Source organism: Monodon monoceros, unplaced genomic scaffold, assembly GCF_005190385.1.
Source record: "Monodon monoceros isolate NGI ecotype Baffin Bay Population unplaced genomic scaffold, NGI_Narwhal_1 Super_Scaffold_3, whole genome shotgun sequence".
Classification (NCBI taxonomy): domain Eukaryota; kingdom Metazoa; phylum Chordata; class Mammalia; order Artiodactyla; family Monodontidae; genus Monodon; species Monodon monoceros.
The window spans coordinates 62,612,648-62,638,102 of record NW_021703780.1 but is presented as its reverse complement, the minus strand read 5'-3'; the positions used below and the strand labels follow the sequence as shown (position 1 = coordinate 62,638,102).

Here is a 25,455-nt window from a genome sequence, read left to right as displayed (position 1 = left end):
AGTTTTACCACATAATGGAGCTGATGGTTCCTGGTCACAACAGGATCATCTGTGTTTGTGAATGTTTTGTGACTAGTAGAGTTCAGTGGACCGGATGGTACAGAATAGATGTTTCATGGTACAGCTGTTAGGGTTTACTTGTTTGTGAGCCCTTTAAACTTCCTTAGTGTTCCGTCTTTGGCCTGGGATGGTGATAGTAAGCAGGTGTACAAAATAACTTGAGGGTTCAGGAATTACAAGATTGTCCCTTTTTTCTCTTTCTGATTGGGGTCCCCAGCCCCTGAAAGGTTGAGAAGGAGACCCAGGCCCTGGTGCAGTCACCTGGTGTCATGCAGCTCAGTGCTCAGTTATCTCACCTCCATTGACTGTTCGTCATAAAAATAAAGGTCAACAATATAGGAATTCTAAGGGTTGCTTTAATTATAAGGAACAGGAAACACAACCCAAACCAGAGTAAGTGAAAAGGGCGTTTTTTGGGTCATATAACTCACAGCCACAGGCAGGGCTTACTCAAGGGCAGCATGGTTTAGGCCTCAGAAGGAGTCCACCTCTCAGCTCTGCCCTGTCTGGATCAGCTCACTGTTGTCTCCCTAACAGTGGCTGCAGCAGATTCAGTCCCATGTTCTTGCAATATCCAATCCAGTGGAGGATGAGAGGGTGCCCACTTGGCTCTGAATGGGGTTCGCTGCCTGTCCCCACCCCAAACCCTGTGGCTGAGGGAGGTGCTTTGTTGACTGACTTCATCACCTGATTGTCTTCATCACCAGGCTGAGGATGAGAGAGGATGGTTTCCCAAGGAAAATTAGGACGCTCAGGCACTGGGCGTCTACTGCTCACACCAAGGAACCAAAATGTCCTTCCTTCCCCTGTTCATTCCTTTATTCAGCACATGTTTATTGCACGTCTGCAATGTGCCTGGCAGAATGATCTTGAGCCTCACTGCTCCGGAGGAGATCTAGTGTGCTTGGGAGGAGAAGACAAAGATATCAGTTTAAAATAAATTCAGCATACGTCAAAGGGAAACAGGAGCCAACTGAAAGAGCTCCAAATGGCCAATGCTGGAAAATAAAATACATTTTGCAAAAAAATAAGTAAAGTAGTATTGGATTATAACCCACAGTGTAAAATAAATGTCTGAGTCCATATGATTGAATAAATCAGCGAATGAAAATAGACAAATCTGGGCAAAAATTCTAAATTTATGTAGCTGGGCTTCCCCGGTGGCGCAGTGGTTAAGAATCTACCTGCCAGTGCAGGGGACACAGGTTCGAGCCCTGGTCCAGGAAGATCCCACATGCCGCAGAGCAGCTAAGCCCGTGTGCCACAACTATTGAACCTGCGCTCTAGAGCCCATGAGCCACAACTACTGAGCCCGTGCGCCTAGAGCCTGTGCTCCGCAGCAAGAGAAGCCACCATAATGAGAAGCCTGCACACCACAACGAAGAGTAGCCCCCGCTCGCTGCAACTAGAGAAAGCCCGCGTGCAGCAACAAAGACCCAATGCAGCCAAAAATAAATAAAATAAATTAATTAATTTTTAAAAACGCAGTAAAAAGTAATCATTGTATTAACAATATATATATATAGGTAGCTACTCTGCCCTCAGGGAGGTGTAATATAATCCTTCTTCCTTAATTGTGGACTGTGCATAGTGACTTTCTTCCAAAGAGTACCGTGTGGAGAGGGGAGAAAAGAGTCTCTTTACAGTGGAGAACCTGAGCAAGGTGATGAGGGTCAACATCAACAGTGATAAATCAGGTTGATGGTATGTACCCTTGATGTGTGACAAGAAGGGTGCTTTACCTCTGTGGTCTTCCTCCCAAAAACCCATAACCCCAGTCTAATCATGAGAAGAACTTCAGACGAGTCCCAGTTGAGGGATGGTCTACACAGTTCCTGACTAGCGCTCCTCAAGACTGTCAAAGTCATCAAAAAAAGAGTCTAAGCACTTCCCTGGTGGTGCAGTGGTTAAGAATCCACCTGCCAATGCAGGGGACACGGGTTCTAGCCCTGGTCCAGGAAGATCCCACATGCAGCGGAGCAAGTAAGTCCATGCACCACAACTACTGAGCCTGTGCTGTAGAGCCCAAGAACCACAACTACTGAGCCCACATGCTGCAACTACTGAAGCCTGCGCACCTAGAGCCTGTGCTCCACAACAAGAGAAGCCACTGCAGTGAGGTGCCTGTGTACAACGAAGAGTAACCCCCACTCGCTGCAACTAGAGGAAGCCCGTGTGCAACAACAAACACCCAATGCAGCCAAAAAAAAAAAAAGTCTGAGAAACTGTCACAGCCAAGAGAAGCCTCAAGAGACAGGACAACTAAATATAACATGGTATCTTGGATGGGATCTTGGGAGAGAAAAAGAACATAGGTACAAGCTAAGGAAATCTGGTTTCCTTACTTTTCCTTAGTGATAGTTTCTCAGACTTTCCTTGTTCTTAATGACCTGGACAGTTTTTTTTTTATAAATAAGTATTTTATTTTATTTTATATTTAATTAATTAGTTTTTATTTTTGGCTGCGTCAGGTCTTCATTGTGGCATGCAGGATCTTTTTTTTTGTTGTTGCGTTGTGTGGGCTTCTCTCTAGTTGTGGTGTGTGGGTTTTCTCTCTCTAGTTGTGGCGCTTGGGCTCCAGAGTATGTGGGCTCTGTAGTTCATGGCACACAGGCTCTTTATTTACTTATTTTAAAATTTTATTAATTTTTGGCTGTGTTGGGTCTTCGTAGCTGTGCACGGGCTTTCTCTCATTGTGGTGAGTGGGGGGCTACTCTTCATTGCGGTGCATGGGCTTCTCATTGAGGTGTCTTCTCTTGTCGCGGCGCATGGGCTGTAGGTGCACAGGCTACAGTAGTTGCAACACGTGGGCCCTAGAGCACGTGGGCTTCAGTAGTTGTGGCACGTGGGCTCAGTAGTTGTGGTGCCGGCTCAGTAGTTGTGGCTTGCGGGCTCTAGAATGCAAGCTCAGTAGTTGTGGCGCACGGGCTTAGTTGCTCCACGGCATGTGGGATCTTCCCAGACCAGGACTCGAAGCCGTGTCCCCTGCATTGGCAGGCAGATTCTTAACCACTGTGCTACCAGGGAAGTCCTGCAGGCCCTTTAGTTGAGGCGCACGAGCTCAGTAGCCCTGCAGCATGTGGGATCTTAGTTCCCCAACCAGGGCTCGAACCCGTGTCCCCTACATTGGAAGGCAGATTCTCAGCCCCTGGACTACCAGGGAAGTCCCGATCTGGACAGTTTTGAGGAGTGTTCCTCAAGTGGGATTTGCTTATTTTTCTCTAGATTAGACTGGGGTTATGGGTTTTTGGAAGGAACACTACAGAGGTAAAGTGTCATTCTTTTCACATCTGTCAGCCTCCTAAATTATTTTTTAAATTTCCATACATTAAAGTTCAGTCTTTGTGCTGTAAAGTTCTTGGTACTGTCAGATTTGTTTGGGTTTTCTTTAAGCCTTTCTAATAGAAGTATGGAACAATCTAGATGTGTTTTTAATTTGCATTTTCCAGATGACTACTGTCAAGTGCTTATTGTATTTGCATACCTTCCTTTGTGAAGTGTTTCAGTGTTCTGCCCGTTTTGAATTGAGCTGTTTGGATTTCGTTTTATTGAACTATAATTCTTTCTGTATGCTGGAGGTGTCTCTATATAGTATATAGTCCTCTTTCTCCCCTTTTGCTGAAGTGTTCCCCCGAGTGGGGTGGTGTCTGCACCCTGCAGTTGGGCCTTTCTGTGTCCTCCAGAAAGGACTCTAATCAACTCTACTGGGTCCTTGTGCTCTGAGTTAGGTCTGCCCTGTGTTGGAGTCACTGATCAGTCATCTTGTGGGGTAGGGGAGGACAGTTCCCTCTGGAAGGAGGGATGTTTTTACCAGAGAAGACCAGAGCAAAGCAGAAAGGTGACTTTCTATTTCACAGGCATGTGACCTTGGGCAGGTTATGTAACACCTGTGTACCTTAGTTTCCACATTCATAAAGTGGGGATAATAATTATACCTGCATTATACATTGCTATAGGATTAAGTGAAAGAATGCAAAAGTTAGGTCAGTGCCTGGCCCATCATTTGCATTCGATAAATGTTTCTGGCTGTCATTGTCATTGATTAGATCTGGTCGGGGCAGAGGGCAGAAGAACAGAGGTTCACATGCTTGGACTGCCCTCTGAGTGCACTGGGCATGCACTCCTTATCTTTTACTCCTTAGTTCACATCACGCTCTCCAGGAAGCCTTCCCCAGGTGTCTTGCAGATGTGTGCTCTGTTTCTCCTTGTGAACTGTAGTGTGACCTAGTTGCAGTCATGTTTCATTCAAATTTGTCCAACCTTTTGCACATAGTATATGCTTAAGAAAGGGTTTTTTTCTTTTGAATGACTTGTTGAATAAGCACGGCTTATTTAGGAGACAGGTAGTCTGAAGTGAGGCATTTTTCTTGGAGCTTGATAGGGGATAAGTTAGGTGGGACCAAGTTAAATCTTGGGCTCTGCAGTTTAAATGAATTCTCTGGGCAGTAGAAAGCCATTCCCTTAGAGGCAATGACATGATGAAAGTGGTGGTAAGAAGGTCAATCTAATTGAACTTAGAGAAACTTGGAGACTGAGTTGACCGTGCCTAGGAGGGAGGGTGAGGGGACAAGAAAGTGGAGGAGAGATTGATTTTAAAGGGATGCCAAACCAATTTTAAGAGTTTTAAGACATAATGATACAAATAGATATAACTAACATGTATTTGGCCAGACACCTTACTAAATGGTTTCGTGTGTTCTTTTGTTTGGTCCTCACAGTGATCTGCTGAGGTCTGAGAGTTTATTCCCATTTCCCTCAGTAAGTAAGGGACCAAGGCTTGGAGAGTGTAGAGACCCTTGTCCAAGGCACACAGCCAGGGGTGGAGCTAGAATTTAACCCTGGCGTGCCCCCTAAGCCTGCCCTTCCCACCACACCCCACCCCCTCACCTATCCAGGGCTGGAGAACAAGGAGCCGGAGCCCTGTTTTCCAGAAGAGCTGAGTAATGGGAGTCCTCTGTATGGTGTTGTAAAGGGAGCCCCTGGGTGTGTCAGTGTAAAGGTGAAATACCTGGAGCTGTAGCTTGCTTTCTCTAAATGTGAAGGAAGGATTGTGTTTAAAACAGCAAACTTGAGGTGTCCTGCACTGGCCTGGCTCCCCTAGACCAGGTCACCATGGAAACCTGAACCTCACACCAAGACCTACCTGCCGTGTCCACAGAGGTGGCTGGGCTTCCGGCCCAGCACTGCAGGGCTTGGTGGTAGCCTGAGCCTGAACGCAAGGTTTCCAGGGAGCCCTGGTCAGGGACCCCACAGGTCCTCAGGACCTCAGCTCCCCTCCTGCACTCCTTGTGCTGGGCCTTTCCATCTATGTCCTGTTCTCCATGGGAACTCACATAGTTCAGAACTACCCAGGCAGGTAGAATATACCAGCTTGGGAATTAGGCGGCCCCGGGCTTTAATCCTGGTCTGCTGCCTATCAGCTATGTGTCCTTGGGCATATCCTATTTATCTCTCTGAGACTTGGTTTTCTTATCTGGGTCCTCTAGCTCAGGGTCTCTTACAAACTGCAATCAAGGTGTCAGCCAAGGCTGCAGTTATCTCAAAGCCTGACTGGAGAGAATCTGCTTCCAAGCTCGCTCAGACAGTGAGCTGGAAGCAGGTTTCTTGCAGGCTGTTGAACTGAGGGACTCTTGTCCCTCATTGGGTGTTGGCTGAAAGCCCCTCAGTTCCTTGCCACATGGATATGGCTGACTTCGTCAGAGTGGTGGCTCTAAAGGAGGGGGGCAGAGGAGGGCTCGTAGTCTGATTTTTCCTTCCATTAAAAAAAAAATTGTGGCAAAATACACACAACATAAAATTTACTCTCTTAACTGTTTTTTGTTTGTTTGTTTGTTTGGCTGTGCCATGTGGCTTGTGGGATCTTAGTTCCCCGACCAGAGATTGAACCCAGGCCTCAGCAGTGAAAGCGCTGAGTCCTAACCACAGGACCACCAGGGCATTCCCTCTCTTAACCATTTTTAAGTGTGCTGTTCAGTGGTATTAAATACATTCACATTATTGTACAGCCATTACCACCATCCATCTTCATAACTCTTCATCTTGTAAAACAGAAACTCTGCACCATTAAACAGTAGCTCTGCATTCCCCCTTTCCCAGCCCCTGATAACCACCATTCTGCTTTCTGACACTATGAATTTGACAACTTTAGTTACCTCATATAAGTGGAATCATATGGTATTTGTCTTTTCGTGCCTGGTTTATTTCACTTAGCATAATGGCCTTAAGGGTCATAGTCTTTTGTAACCTAATCTCAGAAATCAGAGCTCATCACTTTCGCTATATTCTGTTTGTCAGAAGCAAGTCACTAGGTCCAGCCCACTCTCAAGGGGGATTATACTTGGGCATGAGCACCAGGAGGTGGAGATTACTGGGGCCATGTTAGAAGCCTCCATCTAGTGAGCACTCCTCCCTCTGTACTCAGGGGCATCTGTACTCCACTGGCCCTTACGCTTTCTCCATCACCCACTTAGGATACCTCGTGTTGTCTCTGTTTCCATGTCTGTTTCTTACTTGAGTATCAAGTAGGGATTATGATAGGGCCCAGCACAGTGAGTGGTAGGCCCTGCCCACATCTCCTGCTACCATTTTCGTGCCTGCCTGCTTTCCAGCCACCAGTGTCCACATCTCATTTGTCAAAGGATCTCTGGTACAGAAGGCCTGAGGTGCTGGAGAATTCGCACCCCCTAGGAGCAGCCCTCAACCAGTAACTGTAGGAGTTGGTATGTAACCTCAGCTGTCTTCCTTTATGTGGGATAACTCAGCTAAATCCAGTTACCACAGAGGATGCTTGCTCAGTAGCACACCCTTTGTGGGCTGCCTTCCCTTCGCTGCTCCTGTACCTACTCCCCTCCCTGTGTTTCCTCCACCTCCCAAGGAAACTACTTGTCTAAGGGCCTGCTGCTGGGGGAACCCAAACTAAGATAGTGAATGACAAGAGTTAGGCTCATGCCTGTAAATAAACCACCATAAGAAAATTTTGATGCCCAGAAGAGGGAGTTTGAGGGTACATATATTGGACGATGAGTTTGACACAGTCATATTAAATGACTGACCCAAGATCTTGAAAAGAGCTGGACAGATGTGGAATAGCTGCCTGGAAAGTTCAGTTGGAAATCGGGGAGGTGAATAAGAGCCGGCCAGCAGAGGGAGGTCCAGCCAAGGCCGGAGAGCGTGGCTGTGCCGTAGGCTCTCTTCTACGTGGTTTTTGTCTGGTAAGGCTTACCAGCTGAGGAATGAAAACAAATGAGCAGTGGATTTTACCCAGGGCTGGTGGAAGGTCAAAGGAAAAAGAGGTGTCTGGGGCATAGGGGTTACATATTCTTATGAAAATCTGATGAAAACCATGGATCCTCTCCCCTAAAAATGATGACAGTGATAATAATAGATACACTTTTGAGAAGAAATATGAGTTAAGCAGTGTGCTCATAGAACTCCTGGAGCCATCCCTAGAGCCCAGAACGAGAACTCTGGTTCTGAAGTATGTTCATTGTTACTTTGTTGAAATGGTGGCCTGGATGGTCCTGGGTGGGAAGGGGGCTGGATTTGGACTGGAGGGCCAAGAAGCTGTCCTGCCTGGAAACCAGAGGTTCAGTTGCACAGGCTCAGTGGGCCTAAGGGTGGGGGTGGAGTATATGACGAGGGCCATGGGCAGAGGAGATGGTACGTGCGGAGTCACAGCCTTGTGCACAGTGGGAACAGACCTGGATCTGGAGGCCTCACGGTGCCAGCTCTACCTGGGTGATGTGATGTGTCCTTCACAGAGTTTGAGGATGATCCCCTGGGTATCGCTCTCCTTGTAGAGCTGTGGGTCTCTGGGCAGCTCCGTCCACACTCAGGCCTGTGTAGTGTGTTGAGTTGATGAGCTGATGTTTGGGTCAGGACCTGTGGCAGTCAGTTCTGTCTAGGTACCTCTCTACCTCCTGGCAGCTTCTAGTGGGCTGAGTCTGCTGCAGAAGACTAAGTGGGTGAGCACTTCTCTCCCCAGAGCCTTTCATAAATACACACTTCACAAAGGCTCAGATGGATACCTGGGGTTGTTCCTTTGTGCTCAGGGGCCCAGGAGATGTTAACTTGCTGTGTGTGATCAGCATCTTAACCCTTGCTCGTGCCATAGCCTGGAGTATGGCATCACTGAGTGGCTAGATGGCCTTCCTTTCATCTACACACCTGCCCTTCAGAGTTCCTGATTGCAGCACGGGCTTCAGGACAGTCCCCTCGTCCCTCGGCCAGGCCCGGCTCCTCCAGCCTGCTCTTCACAGTGCCTCATGCCTGTGGGCACACCATCCCTGTCTCTGGGTGGATGACAGCCTAACTTTAGGGGGGTCTCCAGAGCACTGCTTTGTCAGGTTGCCCCTCCCTCTCAGAGATAGTCAGGAGCTTTTGTTTGTCAACTGGTTAAAATCCAGACAGCTCAGTCAGGTGTCATCCTGGCCACCTCTCATTTTTGCTGTAAGTTCCGTTATTACCTGCCAGGACTCCTCTATGCTGTCCAGGCTGCTCCTCAGAGGCCCTCACTGCCCCTCTTCCACCAACCCTTCCCCACCTCGTGCCTCCAGTCAGCTCCTCTCCGGCCATAACTCTGCTGCAGCTAGTCCAGTACCTTGTTTTGGGGGTGCTCCTTGACACATCCGTCGCTGGAAGTCATTCCTTGCCTATTACATGTGTGTCACTTTTGTCACTTAAGTGCATATTAGCTCTTTAAGGATAGATGGCAGGTTCTAGTGAGAAAAGTGTGGTGTTCAACGAGGAGACCTGGGTTTGCATCCTCACACCATCCTTCTTGAGTCCTGAAACCCTAGAGAGTCACTTTGCTTCTCATAGGACTGTTTTGGGGGTCAGTGAGACGATGTGCCACATCTGTTATTGTTAGTGTTTCCATCGGCACTTAAGTCTCTGCATGCGCTGTTTATGTGTGTGTGTGTGTGTGTGTGTGTGTGTGCGCGCGTGCGTGTGCTTGTGCGCAGATCATAGTGATGCTGCAGGGTGAATGTCATTATCTCCCTTTCACTGAGGAAGTTAAAATCCAGAGAAGTCAAAAACATTTCCAAGGCCATACAGTTGGAGAGTAGAGATTTAGAACTGGGTCTGTTGAGCTTCAAAAACCAGTGACCTGCAAGTGGCCAAACCAGGATCAGCAAGATAGGCTACACCCTTTGGGGATCTTATGGCCTATTGCAGGGTCAGCAGGCATTTTGCATCAAGGGCTAGAGAGTACAGGTTTTGTTTAGGTTTTGTGGGTCATGCCATCTGTCGTGAACACTCACTTCTCATTGTTGCATGAAAGCGGAACAGTGCAGAATGGGGTGGGTATGGCTGTGTTCCAGGAAAACTTTATTTAGAAAAACAGGTGCCAGGCTCAATTTATGGCCTGTGGCCATAGTTTGGCAACCCCTATTCTATTGGAAAATGTGTAGGAAAGTGGTCCATTAAGTGGTAAGAAGTCCCTTTGGACATCTTCATTTTTGAAGGCCTGTCCTGTTGGCCCCGCATTGCTTTGCCCGTAGTAGGTGCTCAGTAAATCCTTCCTGAGTACGGGCCATGTTTCTCCCTCTTGCGCTGAGCTGACCTTTCTAACCCTCCCCCATGTCTTCTGCAGTACGTGGGTGCCCCGGTGGCTTATATCCAGCAGATATTTGTGAAGTCTTCAGTATCTCCCTGGCACAAGAACCTCCTGGCAGTAGATGTGTTCCGCTCACCTCTTTCCCGGGCATTCCAGCTGGTGGAGGAGATCCGGAACCATGTGCTGAGAGACAGGTATCCCTCCCTGGGACCACAACCTCCCTGATCCAGCTCTGTATTGAAGGGAGGGAGCAGCCCTCAGTGTAAGTCCATTGAGCCAGCCAGCTCTGTGGAAGGTGAACAAGTGAGAAAGAGGTGGGTGGGCTCGCTTTGCTTTTCTCAGCATGCTTGTGGGTCCACTGTGGCTGTGTTCCCCTTGGACCTGTGCAGATGGCACAGGTAGAGCCCTGAGCTTCGTTGCCAGGTCTCAGACAGACTAGGTATCCCCTGGGCCAACCCTGTGACAAGCTGATGTCTGTTTGACTCGTGACCCAGAGGGCCACTGCCTGGGGGTTGTGAGATGTGAATCTCATGGTGGTGGCCATGCTGACAAGAAGCAAGCTGTCCCTGGGGGTACACTTCTGAAATCCCCACCCACCAGTGATTCTCTGGAGTGTGCTGTCTTTGTAAGCTGCCTCACTGCTGGGTTTTGGTTAGCTGAGGGCTTTGACAGGCATTTTGGTGAACAAGACAAAGCCCTTGATTTTCACCCTATCCCCTCTGCCTGCTGAACTGGCCAAGGTATTCTAGTGAGTGGGGCTGTGCACACTCCCAGATCTTGCCTCTCCTTGGAGGTGATGGGCTTTTGGGGTCCACATGCACTTTGAAGGTCAGACAGCCACATGGTTTGGTTGTTGACCACCTGGAAGAACTTCCCCTGCTGCCCTGGTCCTCAGGCTCTTTGATATACCAGGCATCTGGGAGCCTGATGACGGAGGAGACCTCGTAAGTGCAGTGGGCCTACCTGTGCTAGCAGACACAGCAGGTGCCTCGTCCTGTCTCCCACACAGCTCCGGGACCAGGAGCCTGGAGGAGGTATGCCTGCAGGTGACCGACCTGCTGCCAGGCCTCAGGAAGCTCCGGAACCTCCTACCCGAGCACGGATGCCTGCTGCTGTCCCCTGGGAACTTCTGGCAGAATGACCGGGAACACTTCCATGCTGATCCTGACATCATCGGAACCATCCATCAGCACGAACCTAAAACCCTGCAGACCTCGGCCACGCTCAAAGGTACCCCCAGGGCAGGTTCCTTGAGAACCCGCCAGAGGGCCTGTTGGTCACCACGTCCTCTTTGATGGCTGCTCTGGCAGATCAGGGGTTACCCCTAGTTTCCAAAGATGGGGGTGGAGAGGGGTCCTGGTGTCTCTACAGTAGCTGCCATTCCTTTGTCAGCACCTGCTGCGTTCTGTCTGCAGACTTGCTGTTCGGTGTCCCTGGAAAGTACAGCGGAGTGAGCCTTTACACCAGGAAGAGGCTGGTCTCGTATACCATCACCCTGGTCTTCCAGCACTATGATGCCAAGTAAGGCCATCAACGCTCAGGGCTCCTGATGGGGCTGTGGAGTGACAGGAGGCTTTGACTAGTACTTGTTCCGGTTAGAGTGTCCAGAATGCCCCCTGGGAACTTGGAGTTCTCAGGCCTCCTGTAGAAATGTTGATATCCCTTAGGCTGAAGGGTGCTGTCTGCTGACACTTGAGTGGGATGACCTGACAGCTGGTTAAGAATAAGGGGTGACAGAAAAAAAAAAAAAAGAATAAGGGACGCTGGGACTTCCCTGGTGGTCCAGTGGTTAAGACTCCACACTCCCAATTCCAGGGGCGGGGGTGGCATGGGTTTGATCCCTGGTCGGGGAACTAAGATCCTGCATTCTGCACTGCATGGCCAAAAAAAAAAAAAGAATAGGGACGAAGGCAGGGCTGGCACATTCAGTGTCCTGGTGCCTCCAGTGGTCTCTCTTGAGCCTAGGGTAGGGGTCCCCAGCTGGTTACTACTGAGCCCCATGTGACCTCAGAACCTTCCCAGCAGACTGCTGCAGTTAGCTCCCAGCAAGGGCCCATAGGATGCTGCTGATTGGCTGTTCTGGGCCTTTGGCAGTCGGAGTGGGGTGATCGGTTGGGAATGGGGTGCTGAGGGGGAGGTCCTGAGACACCTTTGCCAACGTTTTAATTCTTCCAACCCCCCACCACCCCACCCTGGAGACTGGAGGGAAGGTTAGACACTACAGAGAAGCTCCCTCCAACACAGGGGGAGGAGGGAAGCCCCGACAGACCTTCCTTTCAGGGATTGTCTTTGTCCCCTGGACCAAGAGGTACAGTCCATCTACCCGACCCCACTCCATGACCAGGTTTCTGGGCAGCCTGCGGGCCCGCCTGATGCTCCTGCACCCCAGCCCCAACTGCAGCCTTCGGGCAGAGAGCCTGGTCCACGTGCACTTCAAGGAGGAGATTGGCATCGCTGAGCTCATCCCCCTTGTGACCACCTACATCATCTTGTTTGCGTACATCTACTTCTCCACGCGTAGGTCCACGGCAAGGAGGCTGGGGCTTTGTCTGAGCTAATACGGGCATTTCCAGATCACCCCCTTCCCTGCCTGTGCAGGTGGCCCAGGCAGAGATGTAGAACGTGCTTGGTGGTTACAAAAACTGGGGCTTCACCACCCCCACAGAGTCTCAGGGGCTCGGGTGGGTCCAGGGCTCCTCTTACTTCTCAAGAAAAGTCCCATCTTGGGTAAGGGTTCCCAAAGGACACACTATGCCCTTGCAACTGGGAAGTGTACACCTTCTTTGGTCAAACCGGGGCCTTCCCTTCCTCAACTGTCAGGAGCTCAGTTTAGAAGGGCCTGTGTGTGCCAGGCTCTGGGGAGATGCTATCCTGATGTACCCTCTCTGCCCTCCAGGTAAGATCGACATGGTCAAGTCCAAGTGGGGGCTGGCTCTGGCCGCCGTGGTCACAGTGCTTAGCTCGCTGCTCATGTCGGTGGGGCTCTGCACACTCTTCGGCCTGACGCCCACCCTCAACGGCGGGTAGGTCCCGAGCAGGCTCCACTGGGTGGCAGGGTGGGACCGCAGGCTGGAGGACCTTGCACCTCTGGGCACTTGGCCTGCCCTGCACTGGACACTTGCTGTTACCCCGTATTCTCACATGGTTATTTTGGCATTTAAGAGGTACATTTTTTTCCTCTTTTAAGTTATCTGATTTGTGTTCATACATATGTATATACAAAGTATATCTATATTTACATATAATACATATATAGTTATGTGTGTGTATGTATGTATGTTCATGTGTATATTTCTGTGTGTGTATATGGGGTAGATATATATGCATATGTGTGTGTTTATGCATATATATATATATGGGTATGTATTGTGTGTGTGTATAGGGTATATGGATTTGTATGTGTATTTGTATATTATGTATACACGTGCAAATTGCTTCTTAATGGCTTAAGCCATAGATGGGTGTGACAGAGAAGGTACATTTCTTCCTTTCTTACTATTAAAACATTTAAATGCCTAATAAAATAGGTAACGTTAGAGTGAGCTTTTTAAAAGACATAGGACATAAACACATTCTAATTTGTCGCCTTTCCACGGTTTGCTTTCCCTGCCATTTCTCTCTGAAACGTGGTCTGAAAACCCTTCCCTGGGTGTGTCCTCGGGCTTCAGTCTCCTCAGCTCTGCTGGGCCCCACCTGCCTGTCCGTTAGTACTGCCAGTTGGCCTGTGCCCTGCCTTGGCTTGTCAGACTGGTCTCAGGAACAGCGATTTTGTGTTTTCTGTTACCTTCCTTGCTCACAGAACTGCTTCCTTTCCTAAAGGTGATGGTGCTAAACACCCCCTCCCGCCAGAGCTGTCTGCTCTGCCCTCAGAGCCCCCCACTTCCACTGCTCTACAGTGGAGACCCCAGTGAGGTTTGCCTCGGCTGGTGTTCTTTGTGCCTAGACTACCCTCATAGACCGTTACTGGTAGTGGGAGCCCCTGGTCTCAGAGAGCTAGGAGAATTTTCTTTAGAAACAATTGCTCGTCTCCAAACACAGCTTCTCCACAGAGGCGAGTAGGGCGTTAGGCTGGTCTCATCCCCCTTCCATTTAGTCCTGATGACTTGGCTGGGTGGTCTCTGGCCAATGTGGAAGTCTGGTGTGGGGAGGCCCCGAGAGCTGTGCTCTGGCAGCTGGGCAGCCCAGGGGCCTCTCTCCGCCGTGCTGGATGGATGGAGATGGGGGTGGTCGCTCTCTCCCCGCACGGCTTCGAAGCCTGCCTGAAAGCTGAGAGCCGTGCAGACAGAGGCCCTCCTGGGACGGGGGTCAGTCTTGTGCTGTGCGAGTCGCTCAGCAGCCCCCACTGTAGGGTGCCAACCCCACAGCCCCCCGGGACCCAAACCCATTGAGAACCAGCTGTGTGTCGGGGGCCCTCCTCAGCGCTCTGCTCACCCTCTCCCTCTCTGTCCCCAGTGAAATTTTCCCCTACCTTGTGGTGGTCATTGGGCTCGAGAACGTGTTGGTGCTCACCAAGTCAGTGGTCTCCACCCCAGTGGACCTCGAGGTGAAGCTGCGCATCGCCCAAGGTAACAGGTGGGGAGTGCGGGGTGCACTAGGGCAGGGGAGGGGGGCTGTGCTACCTCTTCCGGCTGAGGAAACAGGGAGCCCAGGAGCCTCCCTTGCTGTGGCCTCCAGCGTCACATGGCAGCTTGTTAGCATGAGCCCTGAGGAACCGTGGAGTCACCAGGCCGTGCTTCGTCCTGGTTCATGTGTCAGTCAGAAAGTAAACCAGACTCTGCTGCGGGGCTCATATGTTTGACCCTTCGTCAGGCTGGCACCTGGTCTTTTCTCCTCCTGCCTCACTCCATCACATGAGGCCCAGGCCCCCGAAGCTGGTCACCTCAGAGACGCTGCCTCCACAGCTGTCAGGAAAGCCCCCTGTGGCCTCCGTGGCAGGAGCTGGGGATCTGGGGTTCTGGCGAAAGCGAGAAAAGAGCCTGGAGGTCTGAGCTCTTGCACCTCCTCGTCCTCCTCACCCCCTATCTGTGGGAGCAGGGCTGGGGGCAGGCTGTTCAAACAGCAGACCTCTGTGAGCTTCTGTGAGAGGCCAGGCTCTGCACTAGATGTAGGGTTCTGAGGAGACTAGGGGAAATGGCTGCTGTCCACTAGGCGCTCAGCTTTAAACATGAGACTGTGTGATAGTCTGGGGCCCAGGGAGGGGCTGAGGTAGCACACAGCGACCTCCTCTGTCTCTCGAGCCATTCTCCCACGTGCAGACAGACCATGCACACCCAACGAGGACAGCATGTGAGGCTGGATGTGCCAGCTTTGGGGTCACTTGGCTCTCCTCTTGGGTTTGCTCAACTCACACCCTGCTTCTCCCTTCCTCTGATGGTTGTAGCTCTCCCCTGGACCCTCCAAACCCTCCTTCCCTGCAGCAGCTGTGACAGCAGCACCTTGGAGCCCGGGCACTGGCAGGGTCCTGAGGGTTGGGGCGCTTTGGTGGAATGGCTGCCTTAGAAGGCTCCCCATGTGGTTGTGTGCAGACACGTAGCGGACAGCGGTCACGTGCTGGCCCCATGGTCCTGTTGTCATCCTCTGCAGGCCTAAGCAATGAGAGCTGGTCCATCATGAAGAACATGGCCACAGAGCTGGGCATCATTCTCATTGGCTACTTTACCCTTGTGCCTGCCATCCAGGTAAGGCCCCCTCCAGGGCTGTAGCTTAGGTGAGCATGGAGCCAGCTGCTGTTTCCCCAGCTGTGCGGGGCACACCCCCACTACACTGCCACCCTCACCTATGAGGTGGGCCCTCTGCTGGCAAGATGGCTGTCACCGTGCACAGGGTGGTCCTGGCATAGCTGGTTCAGGAGGAGCACTCAGTGAGCCGAGGATGGGCCATGGGATTGAGCTCCCAGCCTGGCAGCCTCTGCCTTTGACCCTGTCCTTGCCCCTCGCTGCCTGTCTCTCATTCACCCAAGTGGCAGGAGGGGGCTTGGTGGGTGCAGCAGAGGCTGGCTGCCCACTGTGCAGTCCAGTCAGACCTCGTTTCCCAGTTCTCAGAACACGCTGGGGCCCCTGAACCAGGCCCTTCCTGCCTTTCCTGACCCGAGCCCTGACCCACCCCTGCAGCCTCTGAACACATGGCCCGCACCCTGGGAGGGCCACCGGACATTGCCCAGAGCCCTGGCCCAGCTGTGAGGCTGTGAGCAGAGGTGGGGGTGAACCCACACTGAGTCAGAAGCCCAGACTGTTGCTGCCGGTTCCAGGACAAGTTGTGTGAAGGGAGTGAAGAGCCATCCCCTCCCTGTCCTTCCCCCACAGCGTGCAGGCCTGCTGAGGTCTGGGGATGAGCTGAGGCCACAGGGGCCTCAGGCTCCCACCCCTGCCAGAGGGCATCTGCAGGATGTGGGCAGTCTTGGGACATTAGAGCTGACATGACCACGGTGCCATCATGTGCTCCATCCTTCGTCTTACCCCACATTTGAGTAGAAGCCATGGTGATGTGCCAGAGGTCGCAACAAGGGCAGGGGAGAAAAACTTAAATCTGAGAAAATTCCATCTATCCACAGGGCTTGGGGAGCAGAGAGACCACCCCTTTTCAGTTTCAGGGCAGAATTAATTCCCCCCTGAGCTCTTCCCTTCCTTTCATTGGTCCAGTGTGGTCACTGGCCAGGAATATTTCTGAGAGCCCCCAAACCAGGCCAGGCCTGGGCTCTAGGTAGGTGTTGGTCCATGGCACGTGAGCAGGGCCAGGGGCTCAGTCAGGGAGGTCTTTTTGGGTAGCAGGCTGGTGGGGCTCAGAACTTTCCAAGTTGGGGCTTCCCTGGTGGCGCAGTGGTTGAGAGTCCGCCTGCCGATGCAGGGGACACGGGTTCGTGCCCCGGTCCGGGAAGACCCCACATGACGTGGAGCGGCTGTGGCGTACACAGACCCTGCGCGTCCGGAGGCTGTGCTCCGCGGCGGGAGGGGCCACAGCAGTGAGAGGCCCGCGTACAGCAAAAAAAAAAGAACTTTCCAAGTTGGGTCAAGGCACCTCACCTCCAAGTTTGGGCATCAGCCTTCTCTGGGTAAAGGTGTGGGGGTTGGGGGGAGGTCTCTGCTGCCCCCTTGTGGGGAGGGAGGGAGCTGCTGCATTATCCTCCTTGGCCGCTCCCAGATTTCAGAACTACCAGCATCTCTTTCCTTTCTCTCTGCTGTGCCTTGCCTGAAACTGCCCTACAGGTTCCGAGGTGCCTGCAGGCACGGAACTGGTTCTCTGGGTGCTGGGCCGTGAGGTCATGGTGTCCCCTCATCTGCTTAATTCCAGGAGTTCTGTCTTTTTGCCGTCGTGGGCCTGGTGTCTGACTTCTTCCTTCAGATGTTGTTTTTCACCACTGTCCTGTCCATTGACATTCGCCGGATGGAGGTAGGACTGGGCTGAGCCCTGCCCACCCACCTCCTCCGCATCCCTGGCTGTGCTCAGGGGATCTCTGGGTGAGAGAGGGGCAGGCCTCGGGCAAGGCAGCAGCCCCCTGCGGACAGCCTCTGGACAGCAGCTTTGGGCCCTGACCACTGCACCCCCAACAGCTAGCGGACCTGAACAAGCGGCTGCCTCCTGAGGCCTGCCTGCCCCCAGCTAAGCCGGCGGGGCGGCCAGCACGCTTCGAGCGGCAGCTGGCTGTGCGGCCGTCCACACCCCACACCATCACACTGCAACCATCCTCCTTCCGAAACCTGCGGCTCCCCAAGAGGCTGCGTGTCGTCTACTTCCTGGCCCGAACCCGCCTGGCACAGCGCCTCATCATGGTACCTGCCACCCCTGCCCGAGGGCCAGCGCTCAAGTCCCTCTTGCATTTTGCATTTGCCTTGGAGGTGGGGGGTGCCCCTCAGGCCTTCATGGCCTCTTGAAGCCTGGCTTTGGGAAGCCACCCACTCTGCCCTCCTGCCCAGACCCTGGTGATTTTTGGGGTGATAAGCCTATCTTTGGAGAGGTAGCCGAGGTTGTCAGGGAGAGGAGTCGTCTCCCCAGGGTGACCCAGGACGGGGTGCTCTGGGATGGAGCCACCATGGTTGCCTGAGTCAGGGTTCACTGTGCAGGCATCAGAAAATGCTGGGCTGGGCAGAGGGGAGAAGGAGTAGGGCTGGCCTCTGGTCAGTGGGCCTCTCCTAAGGAGTTGAAGTGAGACGGCAGCAAGGCTCAGGCCCTCTGAGGACTAGGACCCTTGGTGTCCGTGGAGCAGGTCATGCAGCTGGTCCCTCTGGCCGTGCTGACCATGGGAAAGGTAGCAGCTTTCTGGCCCAAGCTGAGATGGGGTTTGGAGATGGGAAAGTTCTGTAACAAACCTAAGGGTGCACCTCTGTTTCCAGGCCAGGAGTCCCAAACCCCGACCATGGAAAGGGAACTAGGTCCCTCTGGGGGGCAGTTGGTCCTCAGTCATAGTGGGAGGACTTGGGAAGGCAGGAGGGTAGGACAGGTTGGGGCTGTCCGTTCCTCCCAGAGGTCCTGCTGAGCACCCGATGCCCCACTGCAGGCTGGCACCGTTGTCTGGATTGGCATCCTGGTGTACACAGACCCAGCAGGGCTGCGCACATACCTCACTGCCCAGGTGACAGAGCAGAGCCCTCTGGGCGAGGGCGCCCTGGCTTCCATGCCTGTGCCTAGTGGTGTGCTGCCTGCCAGCCACCCGGACCCCGCCTTCTCCATCTTCCCACCTGGTGCCTCTAAGTTACCCGAGAACCAGACATTGCCAGGGGAGCTGCCCGAGCCTGGGGTTCCAGCTGAGGGCATCCATGATAGCCCAGCCCCAGAGGTAACCTGGGGGACTGAGGATGAGGAACTTTGGAGGAAGTTGTCCTTCCGCCACTGGCCAACGCTCTTCAGCTACTACAACATCACGCTGGCCAAGAGGTGAGTTGGGCTGTGCCAGGTTCCACCTCCCCACCTGGTGATGTCAGCTCACTGTCCCCAGAGCATCCCTTCCCTTTAGGAGGGAGACCCTCTGGTTTGAATTCTGCATTTCCTTTCAAATAAACACCCCTAAGGTTGTGAAGTAGGAGCCAGGGCTCCAAGCATCCACAACCTAAGAGCAGCCCGGGGCCCTGCTCTGGGGAGTCATAGGTTGCTGTCAGCCACTTGGCCAGAATGAGATCCACCTCACTCACTTCCACCCACTCTGAGTCAGAATGGGTGACAGACATGGCAGTGATGGCTTGGCTGCTGGTTTCTGTGACAGAGCAAGGTTGGGGTGCCAGAGCTGAGCTGGGGAGGGACGTTACCTCTGCTGCCCCAGCCCATGCTGGGAAGACTGTCCTGAGAGGGTGTTCTTGGAGCCTGGCAGGTTGAGCTGAGTCCCGTGTGAAGAGCAGAGAGGGGGACTGGGGCAGCAGGAGGGGGGGGGGTCCCTTCCGAGGGCATCTCTGCTGAGGCTGCCCGCTGCCCGGCCCCAGGTACATCAGCCTGCTGCCTGTCATCCCAGTCACGCTCCGCCTGAACCCGAGGGAGGCCCTGGAGGGGCGGCACCCTCAGGACGGCCGCAGTGCCTGGCCCCCGCCGCGGCCTGGGCAGGGTGGGCTCTGGGAGGCCGGCCCCAAGGGGCCAGGCACGGCGCAGGCGCACAGAGACATCACCCTGTACAAGTAAGGCCCACGAGGGAGGGGGGCAGCTGGCAGGGACGGGGTGGGGGGAGGATGGGGCACGCCTCACCAGGCTCCGCCCGGCGCAGGGTGGCAGCACTCGGCTTGGCCTCGGGCATCGTCCTCGTGCTGCTGCTGCTCTGCCTATACCGCGTGCTCTGCCCTCGCAACTACGGGCAACCCGGCTCGGGGCCCGGGCGGCGGCGGCGTGGGGAGCTGCCCTGCGATGACTACGGCTACGCGCCACCCGAGACAGAGATTGTGCCCCTGGTGCTGCGCGGGCACCTCATGGTGAGCGCGGGCGGGAGCTGGGGGCGCCTGAGGCCTGGGCCGTGCAGACACCAGCGCCCGTGCCCATGTCCATGCTGTGCTCCCGCAGGACATCGAGTGTCTGGCCAGTGACGGGATGCTGCTGGTGAGCTGTTGCCTGGCAGGCCACGTGTGTGTGTGGGACGCGCAGACTGGAGACTGCCTCACTCGCATCCCACACCCGGGGTAGGTACCCCCCCACCTCCCACCCATGCCCTGCCCTGCATCTGTGCCCCACTGTCCTCACCCCACCCTCCCCACCCCCCAGCAGGCAGCGCCAGGACAGTGGTGTTGGCAGCGTGTTGGAGGCTCAGGAGAGCTGGGAACGGCTGTCGGACGGTGGGAAGGGTGGCCCAGAGGAGCCTGGGGACAGTCCTCCACTACGGCATCGTCCCCGGGGCCCTCCGCCAACTTCCCTCTTCGGGGACCAGCCGGACCTCACCTGCTTGATCGACACCAACTTCTCAGCGCAGCCACAGCTCCTAGAGCCCGCTCAGCCCGAGCCCCGGTACCGGGCGGGCTGCCGCCGTGCTCAGGCCTCCCCAGGCTATGACTTCAGCCACCTGGTGCAGCGACTGTACCAGGAGGAGGGAATGGCTCCCGTCCACACACCAGCCCTGCGCCCACCCTCGCCCGGGCCCACGCTGCCCCAGGCCCCTGAGGACGAGGGGTGCTTTCCTCCCGAGAAGGGCTCCCCTTCCCTCGCCTGGGCCCCCAGCGCAGATGGCTCCATCTGGAGCCTGGAGCTGCAAGGCAGCCTCATCGTGGTGGGGCGGAGCAGTGGCCGGCTGGAGGTGGGCAGAGGGGACGTCTGTGCAGGGGGTTTGTGGGCCCTCCTAGCTCGCAGGTGCTCACAGCCTCTGGGCCTGCAGGTGTGGGACGCCATCGAGGGCACTCTGCGCTGCAGCAGCGAGGAGGTCTCCTCGGGCATCACGGCCCTCGTCTTCCTGGACAAAAGGTGCGAGTGCTGGCTAGGACGCCTGCCTCAACCCTAGACAGCCCAGCCCAGCACAGTGAGGCTTGAGCCCTGCTTCCCCTTCACTGGTGTGTGACTTGACTTCCCTACTCGGTGCCAAGCCCCACACCTGTGAACAGCAGGTAGTCCACCTCAGTGGGAGGGTGACAGCTCCAAGAGTTAACAGGTAGGAAGCACTTAGAATAGGGCCTGGCACATGGAGAGTGAGCAGTTCTCCTCACCCTTCTGAAGTCAAAGTTGCTCTAGGTAGCCTGTCAATACTGACCTTTCTAGGTATCCTGGGTTTTCAGTTCCAGAAAAATGCATTTTCAGAAGAACCGTCTTTTCTTCCTCTTTGATGCTGGACACTGTCCTCGCCTCCCTCCTCAGCACGGCTGTTGGCTGGGTGTTCCCGGGGCTCGATCACACACTCCCTGGGAGAGGAGGATTCCTGGCTTCTCAGGCTTGAGCTTCCACCTCTGGGCTGAGAAACCTGGGCCTCACCCATGACTAGGTGCCTTTGCTGAACGCTTCACCTGCCTGACCCATGCTGGCTCTTCCTTGCAGGGTCCCTGACCGTTTGTGGCCCCACCGTCTAAGCTAAAGCTGGAGCCTCATTTGCTCTTACCTCTCAGTTTCTGTTGGCTGCTGCTGTCATTCCTGCCATTGCCAGGCTTCTTGCTCAGGCCTTATTTAGCTAACATCCTACCCTGCAGTCTGGCCAAGTTCACTGGGTTCTCCACGCTTGGAAATTCTCCCCTGCTGTTTTGTGTTTTTTTTGTTTTTTTTTTTTTGAATTTTAGGGAAAGCCCACATGTCTCAGCTCAACCCCCAAAGTTCCATGGTCTCTCCCTCCACCCCTGTGCTGTGCCTTCCCCATCTCTGCCATAGATCATTCAGATTATGGGCAGAGGTGAAGGTGTGCCTTGCCCTTTGCTGGAGTAAGATTTTGAACCCCACTCACTTCAAAGCTTTGGGGCCACAGGGCAAATGTCTCCATCTCCGCCCATCATCCTGTGCCTAGGAATCAGGGGCAGTGGAGAATAATCTTTATTTCTTTGTGGAAAAAGGAAATGGAGCAGGTGGTGCTTGGGTCGAAGCTGCTTTTCTGTGATGGAGACAGCAACACCTTCTGTGGCTCTAAAACATAGGCCCCACCTTACGTCCTATTTCTCCTCCCCGAAGCCTTTCCTTTAGCTCCAGGCTGTGGAGGGGGACTGCCCATACCCCTTGTTTGTTTTTAATTTCCAATCTTACATGATGTTCCCCAGGTACCACTTTACACACACTAGCTCATTTACTCCTCATGACCACGCTGTGAGGTGGGTACAGTTGTTCCCATTTCACAGATGAAGACTCTGAGGCACAGAGGTTAATAATTGGAGTTGCAACCTAGTCCCCAGCACCTGTGCTTCCCTCTTGGCCACAGTCCCTCATGGCTCCACTGTTCCCAGAGCCAGTGGGACGGGCCTGTCAAGGGCCCGCGGTGCTCAGCCCCAAAGCTGGGGGCTCTGAGGGAGAGCCACCTGACAGCCGCTCTTCTCTTCCAGGATTGTGGCTGCCCGGCTCAACGGTTCTCTTGATTTCTTCTCCTTGGAGACTCACACTGCCCTCAGCCCCCTGCAGTTCCGAGGTCAGGGGACCTGGGCTGGGCTGGTGCCTGCACCTGGTGGGTGGAGCAGAGGGGCTGCCTGCAGGGTGTCTTCTCGGAGATCCCTCACTTGGCCTGTTATCCCCAGGGGCCCCGGGGCGGGGCGGTTCCCCCACATCCCCTATGTACAGCAGCAGTGATGCAGTGGCTTGTCACCTGACCCACACGGTGCCCTGTGCACACCAGAAGCCCATCACAGCCCTGAAGGCAGCTGCCGGGCGCCTCGTGACTGGGAGCCAGGACCACACACTGAGAGTAAGTGTTGGCACCATCTCTTGGGCACTGGGGTGGCCCAGCACAGGGGGTGGGGAGCACATGGGGTCAGTCAGGCAGTGGCTGGAGGTGTCCTGGATGAACTGTGGAAGGGAATTCCTGGCCAAAGTGTGATTTGGAAAAATCCCAGAGAGACCAGAATCTGCTACCTGTTCCTGCCCCAGGTGTACCGTCTGGAGGACTCATGCTGCCTCTTCACCCTGCAAGGCCACTCAGGGGCCATCACGACTGTGTACATTGACCAGGTGAGGGCCGTGGGTGGGGTGCGGGGTACCAAGCCAGGCCCATAGCCCTTGTTTCTGACTCCTGGGAGCTGGTCCCCAAGGGCCTCTGTGAAGCAGAGTGAGGGCTCCCACCCACCAGGGCACTAAGCCACCCTTGTGGACAGAGGTGTTTCACCACAGTGACCAGCTCTCCTGTGCCTGTTCCCTTAGACCATGGTGCTGGCCAGTGGAGGACAAGATGGGGCCATCTGCCTGTGGGATGTGCTGACTGGCAGCCGGGTCAGCCACATGTTCGCTCACCGTGGGGATGTCACCTCCCTTACCTGTACCACCTCCTGTGTCATCAGTAGTGGCCTAGATGACCTCATCAGCATCTGGGACCGCAGCACAGGCATCAGGCTCTACTCCATTCAGCAGGTAGGCATGTTGGGGGCCACGGGATTCTCGGTATTTTAGGGAAGGATTCAAGACACCGAGCCTGTCCTGTCCTTGCCTCCAGGACCTGGGCTGTGGTGCAAGCTTGGGTGTCATCTCAGACAACCTGCTGGTGACCGGCGGCCAGGGCTGTGTTTCCTTTTGGGACCTAAACTACGGGGACCTGTTACAGACAGTCTACCTGGGGAAGAACAGTGAGGCCCAGCCGGCCCGCCAGATCCTGGTGCTGGACAATGCTGCCATTGTCTGCAACTTTGGCAGCGAGCTCAGCCTAGTATACGTGCCCTCTGTGCTGGAGAAGCTGGACTGAGGGTGGGCCTCCCTGCCCGTCTGGCTGGGGTGCTCTGTGGGGCAATGTGCTGGACCTGGACTGGGGAAAGAGCTGAATCTTTGGGAAGCTGCCTCTGAACTGTCCTGTCTCATGACTGTAATATTAAACTTTTTTTAAAAAATCACATCAGCCAGGGGCTTTGTGAGCCACTTGCGTCTTCCCCTGGATGAGCTCTGGCATCATTTACACCTCCCGGTGCCTAAAGTGCAGCAGTTGGTTAGACCTTTCTCAGCTCACAGCAGCTCCTGCCAGAAGCCATACAGGTCAGAGGAAGAGTTTACAGGCTGGGGAAGTTTAGCAAGCCAGCTCTAGAGGCCATCTTGCCTAACCACTTCAGAGGTGTGGAAACCAAGGTGACCCCCTCCACCTCCACACTCGCTAAAGGTGGTGCTGCTGGGGCCCAGCCCCCCACCTCCTGGGGAGCAGCGCTGAGCAGACACACTGGCCACAGAACAGGTTTGTTTATTCAACAGCAAAGAGCTGAAAATGTCAGGTCCCACAAAGGAGCAGAACCTGACCCAAGACCCGTGATGCATCTCTACCCTGTAGAGCTGTGGGCTGGGCCAGGCAGGGCTGAAGGCAGCAGGAATGGGAGTAAGACTAGGCCCCACCTCAAGAGGGGCAGACTGGCATGGGAGACAACGTAGTGCAAGGCAGGCAAACCCTGTTCAGGTCTTGTTGAGTGTCCAGAGTGGATCCAGAAGGCTGAGGGGGTCATCAGTGGGCCGGGCAGCCCGCAGACCCTGCCCGTTATGGGCCTGCAGAAAGTTCTGCTTGCTCATCCGCTGCTTTCCCCTCAAGGAGCTGTCCAGAGAGAAGGCCTCAGGAGTTAGGGAGGCCAGCAGCTCCAGGGAGGAGGAGGGGGGCCCCAGGCTGGGGACCTCAGGTACCGGCTGCTCCTCCTCAGGCGGAGGGGCCTCAGGCAGGGGTGAAGAGAGAGGGGGTGGGGAGGAGGATGGGAGCTGGGTGGACTCTGGGAGGCTGGGTGGCGGCAGGCCTGGGGGCTCTACAGGGCCTGGCAGGCCGGCAGCCGGGAAATCCAAGCCCCCGGGAGGCCGGATGCTGAGCTTGGCGATAGTGGCCTGGATGGAGCTGATGGGCACGTCCCCACCGAGAACCAGGTCCTGGGAGTCCTGAGGAAGGTGATTCTGAGGAGACAAGAGTGGGTGAAGATGGAGTCCACGAGGCAGTGTCAGTCCCAGCAGCCCCCAGGGGCTCCCTCCCTCACCTTCTGGGTGACACTGGTGCCAGCCGAGGGCTTGCATGGAAGGGGCATGCCGTGGCGCTGCAGGACCTGCTCCACGTGTTTCACCACCGCCTCATGGCAGAACCTGAGATGCAGCTGCAGGGGCGCATTGGGCCTGGTCAGCCGGGCAGGGCCCGTCCCCCAGGATGGAGGGCCCATCCCAGCTCCCGCCTGGGCCCTCACCTTCTCCTGCAGCATGTGTTTCCTCTGCTGCCGCATGCGCCGCACCAGCTGAGGCAGCTCAGGGATCCCACTTCCAGCCTCCACCTCCTGCACAGCCGCGTAGAGCAGCGCGAAGGCTCCTGTGCGGCCCACCCCGGAGCTGCGGCAGGAAGGGGCTGTGAGGCCAGTCCAGGAGCCCCCAGCGGAGGGCCGCTCGGGAGCTACCCACACCTACCTGCAGTGGACGACGACAGGCGTGTGCAGGGGGCGCTGATGCAGGTAATGAGCGTGCACCTCCTGGATGAAGTGCAGCAGGTTGCTGGGGCTGTCCGGCAGGCCTCTGCAGGGTGGGGTGGCGTCTCTGAGTCAGACCTGCTCCAAGGCTGCACCACCCTCCCAGCCCCCCAACCACCGCCCAGGGCAGCAGACGCACAACTCTGGCCATGTGGGGAAGTGGAGGTGCACGAGCGAGCGCTTGAGGCTCTGGTCCCGGAACTGCAGGCTCAGCACCCGCTCCACGTGGGTCTCGGTGGTGCGAACACTGCTCAGGGCCAAGCTCAGGGCACCGTGCACCATGGGCTGGCCCCTCTCAGTAGGGAAGTAGCGAGCCACCTTTTGCTGAAGGACAAACAGGGCAGTTAGGGCTGGTTTTCCAGT

General features: G+C 54.9%; 2 protein-coding genes across 6 annotated transcripts in view; one reads left to right on the top strand and one right to left on the bottom strand.

The window, feature by feature from the left end:
• SCAP (SREBF chaperone) overlaps nucleotides 1-23,514 on the top strand; it is an 88,361-nt gene extending 64,847 nt beyond the window's left edge. The window contains exons 3-22 of one of the 5 annotated variants that reach the window (XM_029242135.1): nucleotides 9,656-9,813; nucleotides 10,629-10,849; nucleotides 11,035-11,140; nucleotides 11,964-12,136; nucleotides 12,516-12,642; nucleotides 14,072-14,184; nucleotides 15,203-15,297; nucleotides 16,907-17,005; nucleotides 17,167-17,385; nucleotides 18,111-18,487; nucleotides 19,027-19,215; nucleotides 19,302-19,503; nucleotides 19,592-19,707; nucleotides 19,790-20,315; nucleotides 20,394-20,479; nucleotides 22,027-22,109; nucleotides 22,216-22,382; nucleotides 22,565-22,645; nucleotides 22,835-23,041; nucleotides 23,124-23,514. In XM_029242135.1, coding sequence (XP_029097968.1) covers nucleotides 9,656-9,813; nucleotides 10,629-10,849; nucleotides 11,035-11,140; nucleotides 11,964-12,136; nucleotides 12,516-12,642; nucleotides 14,072-14,184; nucleotides 15,203-15,297; nucleotides 16,907-17,005; nucleotides 17,167-17,385; nucleotides 18,111-18,487; nucleotides 19,027-19,215; nucleotides 19,302-19,503; nucleotides 19,592-19,707; nucleotides 19,790-20,315; nucleotides 20,394-20,479; nucleotides 22,027-22,109; nucleotides 22,216-22,382; nucleotides 22,565-22,645; nucleotides 22,835-23,041; nucleotides 23,124-23,369 — 3,591 coding nt within the window. In that variant the 3' untranslated portion in view covers nucleotides 23,370-23,514. Of the gene's footprint in view, nucleotides 1-9,655; nucleotides 9,814-10,628; nucleotides 10,850-11,034; nucleotides 11,141-11,963; nucleotides 12,137-12,515; nucleotides 12,643-14,071; nucleotides 14,185-15,202; nucleotides 15,298-16,906; nucleotides 17,006-17,166; nucleotides 17,386-18,110; nucleotides 18,488-19,026; nucleotides 19,216-19,301; nucleotides 19,504-19,591; nucleotides 19,708-19,789; nucleotides 20,480-22,026; nucleotides 22,383-22,564; nucleotides 22,646-22,834; nucleotides 23,042-23,123 lie in introns of all 5 variants that reach the window. The other 4 variants (XM_029242136.1, XR_003796614.1, XM_029242134.1 and 1 more) reach the window with 4 other exon arrangements.
• A 322-nt stretch (nucleotides 23,515-23,836) lies between these two features.
• The window catches only part of PTPN23 (protein tyrosine phosphatase non-receptor type 23), a 38,900-nt gene continuing 37,281 nt past the window's right edge, over nucleotides 23,837-25,455 (bottom strand). The window contains exons 21-25 of the mRNA XM_029242132.1: nucleotides 25,232-25,416; nucleotides 25,034-25,138; nucleotides 24,820-24,958; nucleotides 24,619-24,732; nucleotides 23,837-24,538 (exon numbers count right to left, since the gene is read on the bottom strand). Of these exons, the coding sequence (XP_029097965.1) occupies nucleotides 24,059-24,538; nucleotides 24,619-24,732; nucleotides 24,820-24,958; nucleotides 25,034-25,138; nucleotides 25,232-25,416 (1,023 nt within the window). The 3' untranslated portion in view covers nucleotides 23,837-24,058. The remainder of the gene's footprint in view (nucleotides 24,539-24,618; nucleotides 24,733-24,819; nucleotides 24,959-25,033; nucleotides 25,139-25,231; nucleotides 25,417-25,455) is intronic.